At 37.1% G+C, this 24282-nt stretch overlaps 2 protein-coding genes across 7 annotated transcripts in view; one reads left to right on the forward strand and one right to left on the reverse strand.

Moving 5' to 3' along the window:
• RUNX2 (RUNX family transcription factor 2) overlaps positions 1-24282 on the reverse strand; it is a 150386-nt gene that overhangs the window by 98850 nt on the left and 27254 nt on the right. The gene's annotated exons all lie outside the window — the stretch shown is intronic.
• SUPT3H (SPT3 homolog, SAGA and STAGA complex component) overlaps positions 7348-24282 on the forward strand; it is a 268407-nt gene continuing 251472 nt past the window's right edge. For 2 of the 6 annotated variants that reach the window (XM_061989508.1, XM_061989513.1), the window contains exons 1-2: positions 7634-7682; positions 17861-17955. In XM_061989508.1, the coding sequence (XP_061845492.1) occupies positions 17861-17955 (95 nt within the window). In that variant the 5' untranslated portion in view covers positions 7634-7682. Of the gene's footprint in view, positions 7432-7625; positions 7695-11820; positions 11904-17860; positions 17956-24282 lie in introns of those variants that run through there. The other 4 variants (XM_061989512.1, XM_061989511.1, XM_061989509.1 and 1 more) reach the window with 4 other exon arrangements.

Here is a 24282-nt window from a genome sequence, read left to right on the forward strand (position 1 = left end):
CTTTTGCATAGTTAAAAAAGTCTCTGATTCATTAATCTCAGAGTATTTACAAATGCTTCTGTATTTTCCATCATGATGCTAAGTTAAAACTGGCAGAATGGAAAATGAAAGAAATAAAAAAAGTATCCTATTCTGTTTTCCAGCTACAGAAATGACCAAAGCTGCCAGAGAAACATCTTATACAAAACAAAGACTGTCTCAAGAAGAAGTAAGAATATCTTCAGGAGCTCTACTGAAGGCAGTGCCTCTTACTCAAAAGAAAGACAGAAACATGTAATTGTAGCTTTCCTTTAAAACTAGGTCCTGTTCCTTTCCTGTGGATTACACATCACACGTTATTTTACATTGGAGGCTTAGTGCTAAAATCTGAAACATTAAGGGCCAAGTTCTGCTCTTAGATACACATGCACAACTCCAATGAACTCAAAGACAGCTGTGTTCATATGTTTAGCAATGGAATTTGGCCCTAAATATTTAAACATTTATTCAGAGGGGGGAAAAAAAAGCTTCTCTGATACATTTGTATCTCATATCTAAAGTATAAAGATCACCACCACTGGGCACTCACACTAAGGGATAAAAAGTTTTAGGGAACCATAAACTCAGCATTTTACCTGCTCTGTACAGTCAAATAATGTGAATCTGTTTCTGAACATTGAGGAAATGAAATCCTTAGCAATCTGTGGCTGATGTTATTTATTCTCCAATCCAAGAGTCATTTGATGCAAATTCCTGGCACTATTCCTGTATTTCAAGAAATTACTGTTATGAATGGACTGATTCTGGAAACTTTCATTATATTAATATGCAATACAGAAAGAATTAATGTCCTCTGCTTATATTTCCTCTGCTCAGGAAAGTTTAGTATTCTGCCTAATTCTCACTTATCTTTCAAAGGCTTATGATGGGAGTCCATAATGATCTAAAGAAGTCATTTGGAAATGGTTAACCTGAGGATCCCACCTGCTTAATGGGAAAATGATCCCAGATGTAATTGTGTTAAGGATACAAAGGATTTAGAAACCTGCAAATTTTCTTCAAGCAACATAATACTCCAATTTGTATATCTAATGTAAGTAAACAATAACTATATATACATGCTATTTTCCTTGGACAAATGACAGCCAGAGGAGAGCTGAGTTCCAGATTCAGACATCTAAATTTGGTTGTCTCAAATGTAAATGTTTACATTTAAACTAACTGTTTAAGCTCTTGTTATACTCAATAGTGATCTAAGGCTCAATTTATTTGCCTAAAATTAAGTCTGTTGTGCCATTACAGATGCCTTAGGCTACGTAAGAAATTGCCATAAGGCTGGCACCTGACATCAGGACGTGAGGCCCTTTACTCTTTGGAAAGGCAGATGGAGGCCAGACAACACAGCCCTAGAGTATGTGATGTATATAACTAAACTCAGCCCTAGTAAATGAAGCCAGTAGCTTCTAGAGAGTAAGTCTAATGACCACACATAGGTGTTGCCTTTTGGATGATGCAAATCAGTCTCTTGCCTGCACTGACCATGTTGACTGGGTTTCCATTGACTATAATTGGAACCTAAACACAGTCCACATGTAGACATCTAATTTTAGGTGACTGACTGCACCTGAAATTGAAACTTGCTCCTGAAACCATAGTTGCCAGAATATATACTGCTATTAGTGATCACTCTGCATTTGATTCAACCAGGGCTAAGCTATTTTGATTGCACACTTTGTGTAGTAAGGTGGTTTCAGTTAAACAGTGGCAGGCAGGAGAGCAAGAGTAATGGGCAGGTGTGATTACGTGGGTGATTAGTGTGTTGTGAGGTTGTTTTGCTTCAATGAGTTCCCTGTAATCCATATGGACAATGTTTAGCTCAAGCTGCTACCTGCTTCCCAGCCAGAGAAGTCTCTAGCTACTCATGCTGGCTCTTTCCCTTGCTTGGCAGAACTAGAGCTTTGCTTTTGCAGTAAGCTCTCATTTTTCAGTGACCAGAATATCTAGTATACTGACAGGGTTTTCTTTTCAGAGCTGTGTGTTTTTTGGGCACAGTCAGCTTTGTAAAAAAGGCTTTACACCATGACTTAATTTCTGTTGTTATAGGCTTTGGCTGGAGCTCTCTAATCACAGAGGTCACCCTTTGAACATCTCTGGCTACAGAGGCACAATGAAAGACATCGCCAAAATGTGACCGTTGTAGGAAGTAGGTTGGAACAAAAAGCATGTGCAGACTTGTAAGTCCATTAATAATCATGACCAGTTGGGCCTTCTATCCAGGTCTTGCATCAGTACTAACAAGGTAAGTTAGCAATGATCCAGAACCAAGAAATGCTTTACTGGTACAAATCCGGATTTGGTTTGCTCTGGTGTTTATCTTGGTGGAGATCAAATCTCAAGCATTACTTCAGATAATATTTACAATTACTAGTTTAAGTTTTCTTGACTGTGTCGAAACTCCCAGCCTCATTTGCAGAGCCATGGTTTTGAACTGCATATAGCAAGCTACCATTACTTAAGCTATAGTCCCAGTTGACTGGAAAGACCATGAAGAAGTTGGTGCCTAGGAAAAGGACCTCTCTAAGCAGTTTTTCTTCAAGTGAACTGACTCCGGTCACTCAGGAACAAAACTCTGCTTTTATCATATTTTCTATTTCATTTGTATGCTCCTTACTTAAGGGCGTGCCTACGGTGTTGGCTTCTGATAGGACTGTTAATACATGTGAAAAATAACTATTACAGTTTGAAGGTCTTGGTCATAACTGGATTACACACATAAACTTCTACCTTCAAGATCATGGTGCTGCCTAATTCTGTTTCTCCAGGTCTGTAATTTCCACGCGTTGGAATTGCCTCAAATACATTTTGGCACAGAATACATCGTTATTTTCATATCGTGCTACTCTACTCACCGACTTTCATCCATATGAGCCAGGAGTGAATAAGAGCTGGCAACTTTGTACTCGACTATTATATGGCAGAGTACACTTTAATCAGCACCATAATAAATAGCACGCCCAATTAATTGGGACACTTGCCAGCAAAACAATTCACTTCCCTACACTTCAGTGTCTGTAAACGATGGATAAGTAGCACGCTTGCTGTTGTTTGTGAGCATATTTGTTGTAATTAACAGGTATGATTTGATGTTTGCTGGCATGCATTTCCTCAGTAGCTCACTGTTTATTTTTGACCAGTTGCTCAAAATTAATAAGGGACAGATTTCCCTTTTGGTATTTGCTTAAATGAGTGTAGTGCCTTTGTATTAAAAAATACTGAGCATAAACTATGTATTTCTATGTAATACATGCCCATATGGTTTTGACAATAAAGGTGATAATTTAATTAGCACATTTCTATTTTAATTACATAGTTATATATTAGTATGGCAAACATGACTTTGCCATACCATTGAATAATTTATAATAAAGGGAGAGATTTCTGCTGCAGCTTTCAAAGCTACCTTTTTTTTTTTTTTCCCAGAGGCTGCAAGGTGGTTTAAAATGGTACTTCTTTGAGGGAGATCCACCAAAGTACAATCTATTCTCTGAAACTGGTATATGCTATGATTTACTGTATGCATGTGACACCTTCCCTTATCTGGAAACTCACTGCCAAAGAATTAAATAAAATTGAACACAGCAAACCTTTCTAATCCTTCCATTCACACAGAATCAGAGAATCTTAAGGGTTGGAAGGGACCTCGAAAGATCATCTAGTCCAGAGCAGGACCACCTAGAGTAGGTCACACAGCAACTCATCCAGGTGGGTTTTGAATGTCCCCAGAGAAGGAGACATTTACTTCCAATATTTTTTTGGGTCTCTATTAAAGCATTCCTCACAGATTGCTTTAATGGAGACAATAAAAAAAAATTGGAAGTAAATGAGTATGAAAAGCGAAATGGTACTGGAGAAATCTCAACAAGGGATCTTAAAACTCAGGATGGCTATGGATCAGCAAAGGGTAGAAACATTCATGTAATTAAAGGAGAACATCATTTGTGGGTTATCTGAAAAGAATAACCCACAAATGCCGTATTGGCATTTACTTTGACTTGTTGGCAGGAGGAAAAGAAACTGCCCTGTACCACTGCATATGGTTCCTTATTAGTTGTGGCTTCTGCAAAGGCTCCATCTCTTCTTTGGAGCATGGAGGATTTCTTTCATTACATAATCTGGATACTGTTTGGGGTTTTTTTTTAATATATCCATTTTTTTTTCTCTTGTGTGTGCAAATTCTCTTTGCACACATGCTTCTATACTGAGGTTATTATGCCAAAGGAATGCAAGCATCTAGAGTAACAATGGTTAATTTTCCTTTAATGACTTTGTCGACAGGATGGAGACATTTTTGTGGTGTGATGAATTCACTCGGCCTCCCGTTGTGTTTTCTCCACATGCTTTAGAAACTCTCTCTCTTTCTCTAAGAATTGTGGCCATCCACTCCAGCAAAAGCTTCATTACTTTATATTCATTGTATTTAAATGACACCCCAGTGGTACTGACCTCCTGGGATGATTGATGTAAATTACATGCTATGTAGGGGAAAATAAAATCTCTTTCTGACTTTTTATGTTATGTAGAGAAATAAAAAGTGAAAACAAATGACAAAGAAAATCGAGCCTATTCAAAGTGAAACTTTGTAAGCATTATGATTTGAGCAGATTCCAGTTTGCAAAAGTGCTGAGACAGTTTATAATGACCTTATGATCTGAAAGTTGACCTGAAAAGGGAAAATAATTTTGTAGGGAGCAGGCACTGCACTGTCACCAGCTATGCAAAGATACAGTAAACTTCCTGTCTCCTAGATTTTTTTTAATATCAATTTAAGATTCTGTAGCCAGTAGGTATCTGTCTTTCTATGCCAGAAGTTATCACCTATAGAAATGGCAACAGTGGGAATGTTCTTTCATCTGCTCAGCTCATGATTTAGCAGGAACTTCAATTGCTTTTCAACTGGTAACCTCTCACTATGAGTAAAAAAGTTTTGCATAACAACAAAATTTGTCAGAAGATGTTCTGCCAGTGGTTTTTCAGGCACCTCATCAAGTCACATTATTCTATCCAAGCTCCTGGAAGCTATGTAGTTCACACTGGACAGGCTCAACTGTATTATCCCATTAATTCCCTTATTAAAATTACATATGCAATTGGCATATCTCAATTTTCTATGTTTTTATATTACTCTGCTCTACCAATTCTGATATATGTAAAGATATGGATGGTACATATGAAAGAAATGTCAGCAATATGCTGCCTTGCCTTCCTCAGTTTAATGTAAGGTTTTGGAAAATCATAGAATTTGGCAAAAAAATTGAGTTGCCTTGGGGTAGACTGCAGTATCTTTCATAATGTGACAGAATGCTTTGATTCTCCTTTTGGCCAGGAAAATACTTACCAATAACTGTGCTTCGGCTAAGGTTGCCAAGGTGGCGTAAAATGTGTAACAGGAAGAAATAGTTGAGGGCATCCTCCTCACAGCAATAACTAGACTTTTCTGTACATGCAGGAATCAGCAGCCCAAGGTCACTTACTCTCTAGGATATTATCTTAGCTGCATGGTGTTTTGCCCTGTTGCTGCCAGTGCTTGGGCTGGTATTGGCTTTACCTTCACAATCGTAAGCAACAGGAAAGAGGCTGGCAGCACTCAGCAGCAAGCAGCAGAGTCGCTCTGTCTGAAGCTGATGTAGGAGGTAAGAACGAGAAGGAAGTAATGCAGAGGGGACTGATAGGGTGTTTATATGAAGTAGTAAGAAGTACAGGGAGTGAATGCTAGCCAAAAAACCCATGTAAGTGTAGCAGGGTAGCAGAAAGAAGCTAAGGGGGAAAAAAGGCAGAAAATAAGATGATTTTCTAGTAAGCTGGCATTCAGATGGCCCCTAGAGTGTTAAAATCATTGCAGTGGTTGCCAGAGCTTCCTCCTTTTTGTATCCCTCAAAAACAAGTAAAATGCCAAGATGTACTTAAAATTACAAACTCCCTGTCAGTTTCTTAGAATGAATTCTCATAGAAATAATATGGATCCTGTTTAGTGGGCAGGCAGGAATTTGAAATATAGATGGACTGAGAAGGATAAAGCAAAAAGATGTAATTTTGGAAGTTATATACCCTACAAACCTTCAAGCAAGATTTTTGGTGGTGAAGAAAGCACTGTTACTCTATTTACCTCACATTTATTAATGTCAATTTATACAGTGGTACATCAACCTGTCTCCTAACAAACCTGCATGTGTACTTGCAGATGAGCAGAATGGTGAAATTGAACTCACAGAAACCTACAGTTTGGGTGAGTCGGAGAAAGAAAAAGTTGAAAGAATAAAGGAAAGGTTAAAAGAGAAAAAGGAAAGGTAGGTTAAATGCTCCAGCATGCCCTTCCTATCAACCTGTTGAGCTGACAGGACACAGGAAGAGAAAAGCCACCATTGCCAGAAATCATAGGCACTCCTTATGAAAGGAAGGTGTTCAACCACCCTGATACATTTAACCAGCGCAATATAGAATAAACTATTTGATTGCAAAGGACCTACAACGATCATTTAGTCCAGCTACCTGAGTGATTCAGGGCTGACCAAAAGTTAAAGCATGTTGCTAAGGGCAACATGTCCAAACTCTTTAAACACTAATAGTCTTGGGGCACAGACCACCTCTCTAGGAAGCCTGTTCCACTGTTTGACCATTCTCTCAAGAAAAAAATGCTTCATAATGTCCATAATGAGCAGCTTTGAACTGTTATTGGTATAGCTGGAAGTGGTATGGCTTGCTATGTTGTAGAAAGGATCCAGCGGTATTTCTAAGGGCGAAAACATATGCAGACAGCTATTTTTCACAGTGATAGGAAGATGCTGTACTATTTTCAAACATTTCTTTGTGCTGCAGCTGCAGGGATGAGGGTGCGCCGATACTTGGGCTGAGGCCAGAGACCTGTGTAAATGCACTCGTCACCCCTGCTACAGGGGATCCAGCCTTCTCTCCCTGTCCTTTCCCGCGTTTTAGCACTTGAAGCAGCCTTAAAGCCTCGCACCGCCACCCTCCAGCGTCGGCCCGTGCTGAGAGGGAAGGGGGTGTCCATAGCCGCCCGCGCCCTCCCCACAGCTGCCAGGTAGCACCTGCGGGAGGCCGGGCAGGCCGAGCAATACCGCGGCGAGCTGACGGGAGCTACGACGCACAGGAACCAACGGACTGCACCGCCCGAGCTCCACCCCTCGCCCTGGGAGGCCGCGGCTGCCACACAGTAGATGGAGGCGGCGGCGCGCCGCGGTCGCTGTGTGGCGGAACCGGCTCCTCCCCGCCGCGGGCGGCGCCATTTTGCCCCCCCCTTCGCAGAGTGTGCGCTTCAGCGCCGGAGCCGCAGCTGCCGTGGCGGAGGCGGGAGGGGGGTGAGGGGCAGAGCGAGGCTGCCGTTTGCCACCCCGTTCGTTTCTTGCCACGGTCAGCGCGTGGAGGGGAAGGGACGAGGTTCAGTTCCGACCCTTTGCTTTCCCCCTTCGGATAGCCGCACACGGGGTGGTGGTGGGGAACCGGGCACCACCAAGTCAGGCTGTTCCTACCCTTCTTCCTTCCTTCCTTCCTTCCTTCCTTCCTTCCTTCCTTCCTTCCTTCCTTCCTTCCTTCCTTCCTTCCTTCCTTCCTTCCTTCCTTCCTCCTTCCTTCCTCCTTCCCTCCCTCCCCATCTCAGCCTCCTCCTCCTCTTCCATCCATCCCCGCGGGTGAGCCTTTGAGTGAGTCACCAGCGAGGGGCACGCAATTAGACAGTGTGTTGCTGTTAACTAACTTAGCGAGGCTGCTCATTTTTTGGGCCTTCAGAAATACTAACCTCGCGGGCTCCAGTCAGCGATACCTGCGAAGCGCTGCATGTTTGGCGGGAGGGGGGGTGGGGGGTGGAAGCCTGTGGGTGCGGGGGCTTCTGTTAACCCCATCTGTTTGTGATCGCGGTTTTGCGTTTCGGAGGTCGCGCTGTCTAAAGGCGAGCGGCAGCTAGCCAAGCTCCTGCATAAAGCAGTCTGCTCTGGTATCGAAGCCAAGATGCTGAGAGGCGGCCCTGCCTTCGAGCCAGGCAGCGATGCTGCCTGGTACCCGGCAGCCAGCTCACCCTCGGCGCCGCAGCCTCCTAACCATACCATTTCGGCTGGAAGCGCTGACCTGGGGCTGCTGGCTGCTGGGAGGTCGCAGCGAGCAGCTTTTCCCACATTTCAGTCTTGCGTCGGTTTGTCTTACGGTCTGTGGTGGTGTTTACGCACATTTGACCCTGCCCTGTTCATTTTGTTGTCTTGCAACCAATCTTGAGGGTGTTTATAGATTTTTTTTTTCTGTTATGGGAGGCTTAAAATTATATGACAGGAGGCCAGGCTTCGGCCTGCAGTATGCCATGCACTGTTGAGTGTGATTAATTTCTTCTTGTCGGTTTCATGCTGTGAAATGTCAGTAGTTTGTTTCTCCCGAAGAAGTGGATTTCATTTCTTTTGTGCCGACAGGTGAGGTGGTTTATGGATAGGAGTCGTGCAATATTCTTTATATAAATTACTAGTTCTTACAGAGATTATTAGTCCTTATAATAGTAAATTTTAAAACTTAGAAATAACAGCTAATCCAGATAATACTTTTATGTAGATTTAAGTGGTTTTGCCACTTTCCAGCTATATTTTTGTACGTCTTATGTACAGATTGATTGCTTATACAGTCCTAGAAATTATACAAATGAATGCTTTGTTGTCTCTGAATTCAAAGGACAATATACATGCAAAATATTTATTACCCTGTGTGTGAAGGGGAGGTAAGAACCTGACATTGCAGACAATCAAGTTTGCTGTACAGCATTAGTATTAATGATTTATTGTGAGACATTTGATTTCCTACGAGCGAATCTGTTTCAAGATTTGCAGTGGTGTTGGTGATATGCTTAATTTTCTTTTGAAGTCTTTGATCTAACTCCCACATCATTCTCTTTCTTGGTACAGGCCTCTCTTCCCCTTTGGCTTAAGGCACTACAATCTGGGCAGTGCTAGCTTACTTGGCAGGGTGCCGTGCACACCCTCCCTTTCTCCCTTTTTGCATATCTTTCTTCATTGTTGGCCAGATCCAAGTGACATGGAAGGCAGTGTCATTCTTTCTGTTAACTGTGGTGGACTTTGCACAGACTTGTTATTTGCACATTACTACTACAGAAATAAGATTTTATTTTATTTTGGTTTCTCTGTCCTGAGCATTGTTGCTGTATAGGTGGGAATGCTGATGTTAAAAGTCGAATTTCCGACTGTGAGAGTATTTATGGTTTTCTGAAGGCCTCATCTCTGTCAGTCTTTAAAAATTGTGAAAAACATTAGTTTTCACTTAGATAAAACAACTTTTAGTTGTGATGATTCTGAAGAAGAGCTTAAGGTCTATCCAGAAAAGGCTAAAAAATGCCAGAAAAAAACCCCATCCAAATACCGTCTCTGATGAGTAAACAAGAAATCCTTCTTTACTTCACTGGCATTTTATTTGTGATTTTTCAAATACATGGCTTTGGAAACATTGCTTAAGGTTTAAAATGATTCAGTAGCCTTTAGATTATTTGTTAAGCCTCTGAGTGTCATAAGCAACTGAATTGCTCTCATGGGCTCAATTCTGAGTAACACAGAGTGGAGCTGTCTGAAATTTGATTAGTCAATTAGTAACTTGTCAGCATAAGCAAGCTGTGATTTAGTAAGCTACAAGTGTTTTAAGAATTACTTATATGTAATAGTCTAGAGTGACACTGAAGATTGTTACCGTTGTTATTGCTGTTCTGATGTCATGCCCTCAAGCAATGAGACTTGCTAGACAGTGGCTTTCCAGGTCATTATTGCAAGGGTGTTTTAAGGCATGAGGCCAAACCCAAGCAGTATAATTATACCATAGAAACTAATTGAGTTGATGTGCCTGTTCTAATTGTGAAATACTTAAATGTGTAGATGTACAAAGTATGCAAAGAAAAAGAAACTAGTTAGGCTTATGTTCTCATGGAATCAGCCAGCAGTGACTGTCTGGAGCTGATCAGAAAACTGCATGTCAAAGGTACTGAAATGATATTGATTAAATCTCTAATCTGTGTTGCAGATACTTGGCATTTGTACTGCTACAGGGAATCATTAATTTGAAGTAATCTTACTAAGTGTTCATTTGTAAGTTAATGAAGAATAAATTATTGTTTATAAATAATCTTTGACTTTTCTTTACCCCTGTATTTTGCATACGTTTGAAGTATTATATTTGATTACAGTCAACATTCACAAAGTCATTTGTGAAGTTTCTAACCCACACAATTGCTTCAACTGTTAGAGAATGGTAAAAAGAGGCCAAGAGGTTGTATGAAAGAGGTGACTTGAAGCTCCTAGGTATTGGCCTAACTCTTGCTACCTTATCACAGGTAAATTACAGGAATTATCAATACGACTCTACATTGTTAAGTACTTTTGAAAATCATGTGCTTAAGTAGTGAAGAAAAATATTTATCTTAAACAAGAATACCTTTTAGCAGAAACCTGTTGGATATCATCTTCGACAGTGAGATGTCTGGGAACAGAGTGCACTGTCAGTGATACTAAACTGAGGGGAGCGGCTGACACCCCAGAAGGCTGTGCTGCCATTCAACAAGACCTGGACAGGCTGGGGAGTGGATGGGGAGAAATCTGATGAAATTCAATAAAGGCAAGTGTAGAGTCTTGCATCTGGGAAAGAATAACCCCATGTACCAGTACAGGCTGGGGAATGAACTGCTAGAGAGTAGTGTAGGTCAAGGGGACCTGAGGGTCCTGGTGGACAGCAGAATGACCATGAGCCAGCAATGTGCCCTTGTGGCCAAGAAGTCCAATGGCATCCTGGGATGTATTAGAAGGTGGGTGGGCAGTAGGTTGAGAGAGGTTCTTTTCCCCCTCTACTCTGCCCTCATGAGATCATATTTGGAATACTGTGTCCAGTTCTGGGCCCCTGAGTTCAAGAAGGACAGGGAGCTGCTGGAGAGAGTTCAGCACAGGGCCAAAAAGATGATGAAGTAGAGCATCTTCCTTAAGATGAAAGGCTGAGGGAGCTGGGGCTCTTCAGCTTGGAGGAGACTTGAGGGGTGATCTCATTAACGTTTATAAATATATAAAGGATGGATGTCAGGAGGCTGGAGCCAGGCTGTTCTCAATGATAGGACACGGGGCAATGGGTACAAGCTGGAACATAAGAGGTTCCAAAGAAACATAAGGAAAAACTTCACTGTGAGGGTGATGGAGCACTGGAACAGGCTGCCCAGATGGATTGTTGAGTCTCCATCTCTGGAGACATTCCGAGCCCACCTGGATGAGTTCCTGTGTGACCTACTCTAGATGGTCCTGCTCTGACAGGGGGGTTGGACTACATGATCTTTCGAGGTCCCTTCCAACCCTTAAGATTCTGTGGTTCTGTGATTTGGGTTGGTGTCCTCAATGTTACTGATTTACTGTTACAGCTACTTTTTAAGAGCTAATTTTCATGACTGATATTAACATCATGGCTGTATCTTCTGCAGTTTTTCTTGTGTTGGGTGCAAATAATCAACAGTGGAAGTGGACACTTTCTGCTCTGGAGAGTCGAGGCTTATGATGGCAAGCAGTGAATTCAGAAAGGAGAGGAACAATTCAACAATAAAAATTGGAGAAAATTGATTAGGAGTTTTCGATACATACATTGATGCCCTAAGTTCAGGACAGCAATGGGGCAAAGAACTATATTAATGAAACTTCAAATTTTAAGTTAGAGGAAACCGAAGGTAGTCAGGAACCATGATAACTAATGGATTTGCTGTTGGCAGATGATCAGTAAAGCATACTAGCAGGACTAACCTGACATCTCTGTATTCATATAGGTATAATTGACTCTTCAGAAAAAGCAGAAGTAAAGAGAAAGTTACAGTTTGGGATCAGTTCATCTTTGCATGCTGGAGTCAAGTATGTACATTCTCAGTGACAAAGCCTTTTTTTTTTTCCTAAGACTTGCAAGCACACCTTGCATTTGTTTTACTGAAAGCTGTCAGAAGTTACATCAGGAAAGTCACGGTCACTAAATTGCATGTGGGTACAGTTATTAAAAAATAATTATGGAAGATTTAGAATACTACTAAAATAATGCATTTTTGAAAAAAGAAACTCATAGTTTCATGAGACAGGTTCTGGAAGTTGTGATGTTAGGTGTGAAAACTTTGCTGTTGCAGGTTGTTTGGGCTTTATGCTGTTTTGTTAAGGCATTGTTAGGAAGGAAATAAAAAGTCATTGGTGCTTAATTTGCGGTTGCCATTAACTACCAAGTGTGTCATGGAGTTATGCAAGAAGTGCTGCATTTTCCACTTAGAGGGAGGTGGTCATGTATGTGACATCTATTGTCGCTGCTTTCCTGGTTAAAAATAAATAAGTTGCTTTTGGGAAAGGACAGAGCTCTGATTAGATGAGTTAGAAACACTGAGAGCAGTGCTTGTAAACACTCCAGATGTAGAGGCATACCTCTTATGTAATATTATGCTATATTGTTTTTCAGTCTCAAGTAAAATAGTCACATCTGTGTATTAATATTTTTTCAGTGGTCCAAACTATTCTGTAGTTGGTTAGAGACAGCAAAGTCAATGAGAGGCAGTAGTGCTTGCTTACTGCTTTGATTTAAGGTCTTGTTAAAATTAATGCACAAAGATACCTTCTTAAGAGATGTGAAAATGAACATTAAGGATTACTTTATCTCCAGGGATGTTGAAAAGGACAGTTTTAAAGATGCATTTTATTATTTGGACCAAAATCTATGCCTACATGTGTTTGAAAATTTATTTTGCTGTTTTTTATTACACATACATGCTTCTGCTGTAACTTCTAAATGGGAATGAATGACTGAGTTGCCTTGTCATTGTAAAGGGGCAAATGACATTCAGTTGTATTCTTTGTATTTATGTAGGATTTCCAATCATCTTTCTTTCCAAGAAAGAGTGTCATAGTTAAAGATGAAATGCGTATTTGTCTGAGTAGTGAAGCCTAGACTGTGCATTGACAGCTGTAAGATGAATATTTCTTTTTGGTATTCACTTTAAAAGAAAAACTATCCTAAGTATCTAGTTTATCCGGTAGTAAATGGAAGCAGCAGTAGCAGATGTAATTAGTTATCCTTAGTCTGAAGAGTGCATGCATTCCACTTTGTGATACTTTGTTAATTAATTAAAAAAATGAAAGCAAGCTGGGATTGCATCCCTAGCTTTGAACAATATTATTGTGTGCAGTCCTGATGCAGATGTGTCACTGCCTGCCCACAGATTGCTTATAATCCTGGATTCGGTCTGGCTGTTCCTTGAAGGTTGTGCCTTTGCTTTATCTGCATGGCTTTTAAGAGGCCACATTTAGGGAATATGGAAGTTATTAATTTTACTGCCTATAAGCAAAGGCATTTACTCAAGAAGCTGATTTTTTTTTTTTTTAATTAAAGAACAGGTTAGAGGATGATGAAGGAGTTTCATTATATACTTTGAATCATTCATTTGTTTTAAAATCTAGGTCATTCATGCATTGTGCTGAGACCCTTGATAGTATTTCAAGTTCCAGCAACAGCTCAGGAGAACTTAAAGACTTAATACTTAGTGTTTTAATTTTGAGTTATTCCATGCTAGTGGGAGAATGGGTGATGTGCAAAACAACATATATATTCCACTATTTGATTATGGGTTATTGGGTTTATAAACTTTATTTTTTTCCTTTCTTTTGATAATTTTGAGCATGGACTTAGAAAGCCAGTCTTGCATGTGTCCAACAGGATTTACAGTTGTGATTGGTATTGTTTTTAAAAGAAGTGTGCTAACAGAAATTTGTATTTCCTGCAATTGGTTAAGTTTGTACATCTCCAGTCCAGGAAAACTTACACTCTCTTGTCTTCCTATGAGGCCATGCATGCAGTAATATACTCATTGGTAACAGACTAGTCCATCTAATTACTCTGAAATAGAAGTGTGTGAAAACAAAAGCATTAATTTTAATTTTTTGTTAATTCATAGTTGTCTTGGCTTTTTTTTCCTTCCTATTTTGTTTGAGTTTATATAAATGATAATATGTCAGTCTTTAAATTTTTGCATGGTTTCAGGTTATATGCAAAATGTATTTATGAAAGGCAAAAGAAGAGGACTGATGCAATAACCACACTAGATGTATGTTTGAATTAAGTCATCATAACAGTAAATTATTCTCTTAATGTGTTAATTAATACAAAAATTATACAGGGACACTGCTTTTTTTTTGTAATTCTGCACCTTCTTCTCATATGGCAGAGATATTATATGGAATCCCTTTTTTTTTAATGAAGTGAAAGCTGTAGTAATATTAGTGTTTACCCTTCTTGATTGAGCTTAGGTCAACTACTGAACAGATGTACTGAAGGACTGTTCTGGAGTTACTGATTGGATGTACCTTTCTCTTAGATCCTCGTGTGGCATTCTGGTGAAACTATTTGAGTAATATTTCAAAAGACAGTTGTTGACTGTATGGAAAAGAAAAAGGAAATATATTTTTAGGACTTCTTATGTATTTCCCAAATGATACGAAATAGCTTGATGTTTTGGTGTTCTGCAGTTACTAGCTAAATGTATAACCTGTATATTAAGTTCAAGTTTTAGGAGCAGTGAAATTTAAATTCTTGCATGTCTCTCAACTCAATCTTGATTAAATAGGTGGGTTACACAGCTTGCTTACTGATAGTACAAACATCAGTGTTAGTTAGTATTGCTTGATAATTTCAGAGTGGTTATGGATATAAAGATTGCTTATGAAACCAAAGCCTGCCCAGGTATCTTACTTCAGTGAGAAGGATGGAAATACACTTGAGTAAAAATTACTCAAACTTTGTTCCCTGAACTGAGAACTTATTTATTCTAGTGATTTAGATGGAACTGTTGTTACATTAAAGTAAAAGGCATTGAGATTGTAGTAGATGCTTTTAATTATGTATATTAATGATTAGATATCCCTTTTAATATATATTTTAATTTACATTTGATTGCAGTATTTAGTGGGAAATTGTGGGAAAAGAATTTGTTAAAACTGGACCTATTTTGATAGGAATTTGTAATTACTAATATAAATAGTGTTAATTAAAAGTTATTTTCTTGCCAGAGTTCATGATCAAAATACGACATGTTGAAGTAATCTGTGACCTAATCTGAACATCTGAATTCATTTTGTAAAATATGGCAAACAGCTGCATTTCAGTTTGGAGCTAAAACAAATACAGTATATTGACCCATTGAAGATTACAGTAGGCTTTTCAGTTCCATGTTAACTGTACTTATTGAAGAAAATTGATTTGAGAAAACTTCTGCTTTTGAATGATTTTTTTTTTTTTTAATGTCCGGAAGAAAGGAAATAGAACATACGGATGATGAGACTTTGATGTGTAAAGAAGTTAATTATCTAAACCATCAAACAAAATGTGGGCTGTGGAAGTAATTATTGTAAAGGGTCTGATGAAGTCTGACAAGCTGTTGTTTTTTTAATGTCAAGAAAATGCTGTACACCTGCTTGATTTGAAAGTTAAATCATTTGATTGCAATAGTAAGACCAAGTTCTTACTGAAGCAGTAGCTGATAAGCTTTCAACTCTTAAACCTACTGATACAGATGTGCAGTCCTTAAATTTTTTAAAATTAAACTATTCTTGTCCACTTGGAGGGAAGCGACTCAAAAATTTACTCCAAAACAGGACACACACGAATCTCAACTGTTAAGTGTGTGGAGACAACTGTGAAACAGTCCCAAGTCTTTTGGGAATTTTTGAGAGGATGCTTCATAAGTTAGCAGAACAGAAACTCATGGATAAAGCAAAATGTCAGCCATGGATGTGCAAAGAAAATAGCCATATGCTTTAAATGATGTAGTTAGTTTCAAAAATAGAAAATAAACTTTAAAACTGTTAAATCTTTTGATGTTATTCAGTGTTTAAAATTGAGGATGCATATGATTGGTATGTTTCAAGACTTTTTCTACCACTGTTTTACAAAGTATTGACTGAGGTGTTCCCCTAGGTACTTTCCTAAGAGTCTGAGTAAAATACAGAATTCACAGTGTATTGATTTATATTTTGGAATGTTGGTACCATGATATTGTATGTAAAATATTGCTACTAAAATGAATTGTAATCAATGCCAATCAAACAATGAACAGTAAAGTATAAATTTTCAAATCTTTGGGCTGTTCCTGGTGAGTACTATTGGAGCTTCCTCTTTGCTCTTTTCCTATATATACATAGACCTTTTGTAGAAATACTGTGTCACCTTCCTTTGTATTATATATGCTTTTTAGCTTAGTGTTTTGCGGTTTTGTTTTTTTTTTTTTGTTTTAAACTCACTAATTTGACTGTTTAGATTAATTGACTACTTGGTAACTGCTGATTGTGGCAGGATCCTGCCAGCACTTAAGCCTGGTGTATAACTATTGATGTGATTAAAATCAGATTTAGTGGGAGTAAACTTGTGATTAAAGTTATACATGAGTGTAAGTGCTTGCAGGATAGGGACCTCAATTAGCATCTGCTTGAAGATGAACAGAAGTCTGTGAAGTTTACTTGAAAGCATTAATTAAAAAGTAAACATACCTGAATGCATCCACTTCTTATTGTTGTGTTTCATGCATAAGCTGTTATGTCATTAGCCTTTCAAAGCACTAATTCTTGCTTTTGGAAGGTGTCTTGTGCTTTGTATTACACATTTTCTTAAGCCAAAGGATAATAATTGTGATTGATAGTGATGCTTTTAAGGGTATTTAATATAAATTTGCTTGTGTACTTTTAGATTCTTATAGAAAAGAAGTCCATTTTAACCTGAAAATTCAAAAGTGGAGAAAGCTGGAATCTCTTTAGAGGTCTTGCAGCAAAGCAAACTGTATTAACATATGGTTTTCAATGTCATTACTATTACTACTACTGATAGTAAAAGGAGTAAGCAGTACAACTCAACTGTTATTAGTGTGCAGTAAACTGGAGGAGGAAGGAATATAGTAGTGATAATATATCCTGTTTATCAGGAGGCTGAAATAATGTGTGCAGTTCTTTTTTTAAAAATTCCTTAAGGGAAAAAAATTAAACTCCCTATTTTGAAATTAGAGTTTTTCATAATTAGATAAATTTTGATTTCTCAGTGTTTAATTATTTTTAAAAATTACATTGTTTAAAAACATTTAACTTGTCTGTTATTGAAGGGAGAATGTATATGCATGGATTTCTTCTTGGATTAAGAGTAGAAATGTCCTTAGTTTAGTTTGGGGTTTTTTAAACGACAAATTTGTATTAAAAAAATCTGTAAAATATTTTGGATAAAGATAGTACCTTAAGCCATAAGTATTATGAAGATGTTCACGTCCCACTCTAATGTATTGCTGTTTTAAAGACTTAAGTAATATATGTACATAAAGCTGGTGTTTTAGGAAGGAAGGACATGATCTCAGTGCTCATCAAGTTTTGTTTGACTTTTTTTGAGATTCTGTTTTACTCCTCTTAGTCTCAATGGAGAGAGTATGAGCGTGATTTACTGGTGCTTAGAATACTGCAGAAATATAAGAAGTTGGTTGGGTAGCTAGATCCTAGTGTCTATGAATATGAATTCCAGGATAACAGTGTTTTTATCCAAACATTTTTCTATTGGTGATCCTAGGATACAACTAAACGATATTTTAAAAAATAGTGTGCTTTACAATACTTGCCTTAGAGTGAACATCAACTTGCATGTTCCTAGAGTATCCTAGATAGGCTTGTTTTTATAAGTAGAGCCTTTAGATTCAAGTCTACCCCAAATAGTTTTTGTTCCCTTTTTGCATATCTAGTCTGAAACATACATGTCCCCTTTTTAAAATTGAAGTAAAGTATTCTAAGTGCTGTTTTTTAATTTGTTTACTCAGATGAGCAGCACTGTGGCTAGCCCAATGTCAACCGTTGCCTCTTCAAGCAGTGGAAGAAAATCAACGAGCTTTACGCCAGAATTGCAAAGTATGATGTAAGTAATTGGTCAAAATATCTGGTAATATATGCATAGTGTATGCATTTTTTAGCTGGTTTCTTACAATGTGTGTATAAGGGTGGTGGGGGAAAGAAGAGCAGGTGGTAGTGATGGAGCTGTTAGTGTTTTTCTTCTGATCTGTCAGACATTCAGAGGTCACTTTGATAAATAAAAAGCACATCCTATATTGAGAGAAAAACCTGCTGAATAAGAAATGTATTTTTAATCTTACTTGAATTATTTAGAGACCTATACTTCTCATTCCTTCATCAAAGAAAGTTAAGCTTCCTTTTGTCACGTACTTGGATAAATATTTTGTATTAATGTCTTTCATTGTTAATACAGAGGTCTAGACTGCTGAGATCATAATACCGCTGATGAAAGTTAGATACGAAACCTAGTTGGGAGTAGAGTTGTTTAAAAGTTATTTTTGTAAATTAATAGTAGATTCTTAGAAACCCAGTTATAAGCTATGATATTACGTGATTTGTAGTTTACAGCGTCTAAAACCTTGGATGTTGCTTAAGGTGAGTTTTGTCAGTCTTAAAGACATTTTCATAATCAGAGGAATTACTTCTACAGAAGTAGTTTTTATCTTGACTGGTAACCTACTATGCAGAGCTGACTGTAGATCTTCGTTTCGTAGAAAAGCAACACATTTGTCAAAGTTTGACCTGCCACTACACGTGCATTTTTTTTTACCCTATTTCTTTCTATGTGCATCCAAGACACTACTGTCAGGATGGGGACAGGCAGGGAAGGAATGAGCTTGTTTCCATGTGGATTTGTGCTCTTGATTTATCAAACACTTTAAAGAGTACTTCAACCTAGAGTTAAAAGAAATCTAACCTCTGTAGCTGTAGATAGAGAGCTGGGCTGTAGTGGCTCATGTCTAAGTTGTACATTTCTAAAAAATATGTGACCCTGAATCTTACTTATGGAGCCGGGGGAGAGGATGCACATTTGCCAGTTGCTGAGGTCAGCTGCACATAAAAGGGAGCTTTGCTTTATGTAATCTTGCAAAAGTGTCTTAAAGTATTTTTCCCTGTGTTCATTTATCTGACTTTAAAATGAAATGGAGAAAGCTAGTCCCATAGTGCTGAGACATAAATCCATGCTTTCAAAAGGCAGTGATTATCATTGGTTCTTTAACTAAGGTCTTGGCTTTGGAAGCCCATCCAGGATGTTATTTAAAATAGGATGAGGTAAAGAAGGATGGTCTTAATCAGGAATTTTGGGCTACTGATCTTGACTTTGGCAAGATCATTGAAAACACTCAATATTGGAAAGCTTCTTTTTTAGTCCTTTTTAAAAGAATGAGTTTTTAATCAGCTTGTTGTTAATTTTGATTTATATAAAATCAAAATAGTTACAGTATCTACCTTTCGACCCATAGATAGATAACTTTGTTTATAATGACAAAGAAAATGTATTAATTAAAATTATGGATATGTCCTGTTACCATGATACCATTTTATTATTGCTGTATCACACTAGGTACACTCTTTGTTTTCTTTCACATTTGCAAAGGAATTTATTTAGGAGCAAAAAGGTGTTTCGGGTCACTTCAGGATACATGTTAACTGCCTTTTTGTTTTGTTTTGTCTTGGTCAATTATGGACATGAAAATGTTATTTACAAAGAATAGTAAATCTTCTGCATGTCATGTGCTGAGTTCCCCACCTTCCCTACTTTCACACACTTGACTTCTTGCTGTTACTTTTAGGCAGGTGAAATAGTGGTGAGAATAATGTTGTCTTGCTTGGTCTGTTATGTGTCATAGATTCACCTTCAATGTCCTCTAACAGTTTCTGATTTGAATTGCTATATGGGCAATAGATAAACGCATTTCTTGCCTATATTAATTTTACAAAAAGTTCCCTGTCCAGAAGCAGAAGATACATTTTGTTTTCAGTTGCATGGCCTTAAGAGACTACTGAGATAGAGTATGGGATGCATTCTACTTGAGATTTTTTTCTGTGTAATGTAAATGAGACAACTATTTCCTGTACATTAAATCTTCTGAAGTAGGTGAGTACTTTTGGTATTCAGTTCTTTTCAGAGAGAAAAATATTAGTTCACTCCTTCAAGGAAACTCTGTTCAGTTACTCTTCATGTCTATTATAGTCATCTACACTGGAAAAATAGAATTGTTGTTCTTGGTGGAGAAAAGAGCTGTAACTATCTTTAAAACTTAGTTCTTTCGTCTGAAACAAAAGGCCAATCGTGAAGTTTGGAGTACATCAATTTGGATCAGTATCTGGGGAGCCTGCTTTTTATTTAATTGTGGACTTCCTGATAAAGTGTTTTGAAACTACCCTCCCTGCCAGTATACACATGATTCTGTCAGAATGTAGAAGTTATTGTTGGCCATATAAGTGGAAGAAATAGACATTTTCCCTTTACTTCAGAACTGGTTCATTTTTACTTTGAAAGCTATGCAAACAGCTCTTCTGTGCTTTAAAGTAACAGTTCCTTTAAATGTAAGGAGTACATTGAAAATTACTTTTATTGTTTGCTGGAAAAGAGGCTTTTGAAATGATTAAAGTTCCAGGGATGAACCATCTGGAGAAGAAATGACAGACGTTTCTTTTGGCCAGGATGGCAAAATGAAGTTCCCCCTTTAAAAGAACTTTCCAAGATCTGACAGAAGATGACATTTTTTTTGTAAACTACACAATTTAGGAAGTTAACAGAATCTTCCATTTCAGCAATTGATAACAAATCCATGCTTACATCTCAGGATCCTATGATACAGTAAAGACTGGAACTTTACAGCGAAAAAAAGGTATCAACTTTCTTGAAGAAAATAAAGACTATCTCTGCATAGTTTGTTATTGTGAGGTTGAATAGGATCACCTGTTTCCTATGTATTGTCACATGGAATAATGTGAAGAGTAACTTCAACTTGTGTTGACTTTCACAAGAAGAACATGTGTGCAGCAAGATGGACTTGTGAGAAATAAGTAGTATACGGTTATTGAGTACTAATCCACAACGTTATTTGGTAGTTTGTGCTGGTGTTAAAAACTGGGCTTTTGGGTTTTAGAGACTTTAAAGGCAGAAGGAAGGCAAATTAGAATTAGAATATCAAATCCTGTTATAACCTAGTAGATCTGAAAATCTGTGACTAACAGTGCCTCATAGACTGGAGGCGGTATCTTTGAGTAGTGTATAATTTATGACACTTAAGTGTTGAATCAGGGCATGATTCCCTGGAATGCTTAAATTTATATAGCATGTTGAGCTTGTGAGTTATCCTGTTTAAAGTGAGAAGGTTATACATGTGCTGCATCTGCTATGTATGCTACACCTATTTTTTAACCACAGCATTAGAGAATGAGCTGAATCCTTTTGTAGAGCTGTGTTTTTACTCAAAAATATTTTTCTGATCTATTTGAGAAAGCAGAAAATGTATAGGAGTCTTGCAATCATAAAATATTGCAAAAAGATGTTTTAAAATGTTTAAATGATTTGTGTAGTACACATTTTTAAAATAATGGTGCTGATTTTCCTTTAAGAATATTTAAAATACTTACTTGAATTTGAAGAAACTTCTATGTTTGTCAGAAGAAAACCTGTTCTGTATTATATCTAATGCCTGTGTAAATAGTATTAAGTATAACTGGTGATAGTACTTAATGTGCTTAACTTAATTATCTCAAGATTAATGCAGAGTTAAATGAAAGTATCATACTGTCACAGATCACCCAGACACATGCCAGTTTACAGTGTGCTACCATTTCCATGGATTTATTTGGCTTTAATTAAGTCCTGTGGATTATTTCGTATTTATATTATAATAATTTTAAAGAGCATAATGATATGTAGATTTTCTTTTGATTCTCACATCCTTCATTTCTATTTGGATATTTTATTATGTCAGAGCTTACAGCAATAGGTGTTAATAATTTAAAACAAATTTTCAACACATCTAGTGCATTTTGCTGAGGTTTGTTTTACATAAGCTTCATTGGCTGATCTACAGCCTGTTTCCAAGCTACTTGCTAACCTTAGGTCACTTGTGCTTAAAATTCTGCTCAGGAGATTCACAACTGTGCCAGTTTCACAGTAGCCAATAAAATTCATAATTTAGTTGAGATCATCTATTTTACTTATAAATCTCTGGAAACTGAGACTATCTAAACAGTTACATTGAAAAATTTTCAGATAAGAGGGAGTTTTTACCCCCAATAAAATACCTGGATCTGTATAAGCTATTTTAACTATTTACAGAAATACTAATTACTAGGATCTGAAGTAAATTGAGAGGTTGTTATTATTGATTCATTTTGTTCTCTTCTCCTCCCACTTACCCTCTTCTCCAGAACTCATATACAGGTGGAACAGAGGCCATAGTCAAGATTTAGTTTAACTTATCAACAGAATACTTTTAAAAATCATGTGAGTAAAATTTTCCACTGGCAAACATATATTAAAAAAGCGATATGAATCCAACACTTGTTTCCTACACTCTACAACTTGATCCTGCAGGTGACCCAGTGTTTAGCTTTGCATGTTACAGTAATTTTATGACAGTTAAACTTTTGTAGGATTTGGCTCCAAAATTGATGATAAATCTTTGAATTATATAAAGTACTAGTTAGAAAACAGATATTTTTATAAGGAAGTTCAACTATCTAGTACACTTTTTGTGTCTCAATGTGCAGCATCATTGGTAATGGTAGGCTGTATTAATATAGTTGTGAAAGCTGGTTGAAAATGTCCTTAGGTTTAATTCATAGGAAACTGTGAAGAGCTGATTTATTTTGTTGTTTCTATGGATTGAAGCCAATAAGTTGAAGATCATCAGTGGGGATGCATGTAAAGCCTTCCTGAAGTTAGTTCCTACTGAAATAGGAAGGAAGCCGTAAATATTTGTTTAAACTGGATGATTTTCTGATGTAAAAAAATTGTAAAAATACATATTTCAAGTAAATGAGTGGACATGTTTATTTTTCAACATTGTAGCAACATGTATTATGAAGCTGATGTTCATTACTTAAACTGAATCAAGAGGCTGAACTATATTCAGCCACAATGCCCATGTTTGGTTTGATAACATTATGAATTAAGTGCATTAAAAGCTGCCTTTTTTATCCCCTTTGTATATAACTTGAATATATTCAACATAAAATAAACCTAGTTTCTTCATTAGCTCTTAAGGTAGATTTCATACCAAAACTTAAAATTTGATGTTAAAAGGATAAAGATAAATGTAATGATGGAGGTAGTGGAGAAAACAGTAATTTTTTTTCAGTTTTATGTAAAGCTTTCTGGTTATTCATTGTATTTTCTGTAGTTAGTATAAAAAGAATAGTATCCATTGATATAATATGAAATTTAATATTGCTACTAATTGACTGTTTCTTTCCAGACAGTGAAAGTCAGCTGTTATTTCAAGTGTAGCTCTTATTTCAGCTTCCTCAAGCTTGTAGCTTATGCCCATCTCTAATATACTCCAATGTTGTGTAAGTGTGCAATAGAAATATTAATAAAATATTAATATTACTTATTAATTTATTTTTTCTTTAATATGTAGCAAATTATGGGAGAGACTTTAGAAGAATTTGGGATAGTTCTTAAACTTTTATTTTACTAAGTGCCCTTGGACATATCTGTCCAGCTCTGGGATGTTTGCTACAGTATTTGGAAGCTTTCTTAGTATTAATAGTTTTTCTTCTGTTCTTCAGTTTTATGGATAAGCATGTATATGTTCATTGTTCATCTATATATCACAAGAATCAAGTAAGGAAAACCTAAGCTAAGGACTTGTTTTTTTAACACAGTGGTTGTTTTGTTCTGTTGGATTAACATTTTATTAAGATTATATATGATCCATAATGAATCGACTGACAGTTCTGTTTTTTCAGTTACTCTTTCTCTAGTAAACAGTCATAGAATAAGCAATAAGAGTAAATGATTGATTATGAAGAACACAGTTGTGGGAGTGTTCAGTTTGGGAAAGTGATGAAGAATCATTTCAGAGTTTAAATTATTATCTGGATATTTTCAGTGTCTAAAAAACCTCAGAGGAGGTCTATCCTAAGTTTAATGAAGGCTATATCAGAAGTCATGATTCAGTTCAGTTTTTCTGTATATACATATGTGTCCACTTAGAGATTAGTGAATAGAGATTATTTATCTCTATTCACCATAAGAATAGTGAATGTTATAGCTAACTAGGAACATCTTAAACCTTGCTCTGGATATTGCATTGGTATGGATAGGCAATACATTTGAGTAAAGACTAACTTCCATTTCTTTAAGGTTTCTTTTTCATACGCTTATAACTCTTTAAGGTAATTCTGGTGATGAAAAAGT

The sequence above is a fragment of the Colius striatus genome, chromosome 2, assembly GCF_028858725.1.
Source record: "Colius striatus isolate bColStr4 chromosome 2, bColStr4.1.hap1, whole genome shotgun sequence".
NCBI lineage: Eukaryota > Metazoa > Chordata > Aves > Coliiformes > Coliidae > Colius > Colius striatus.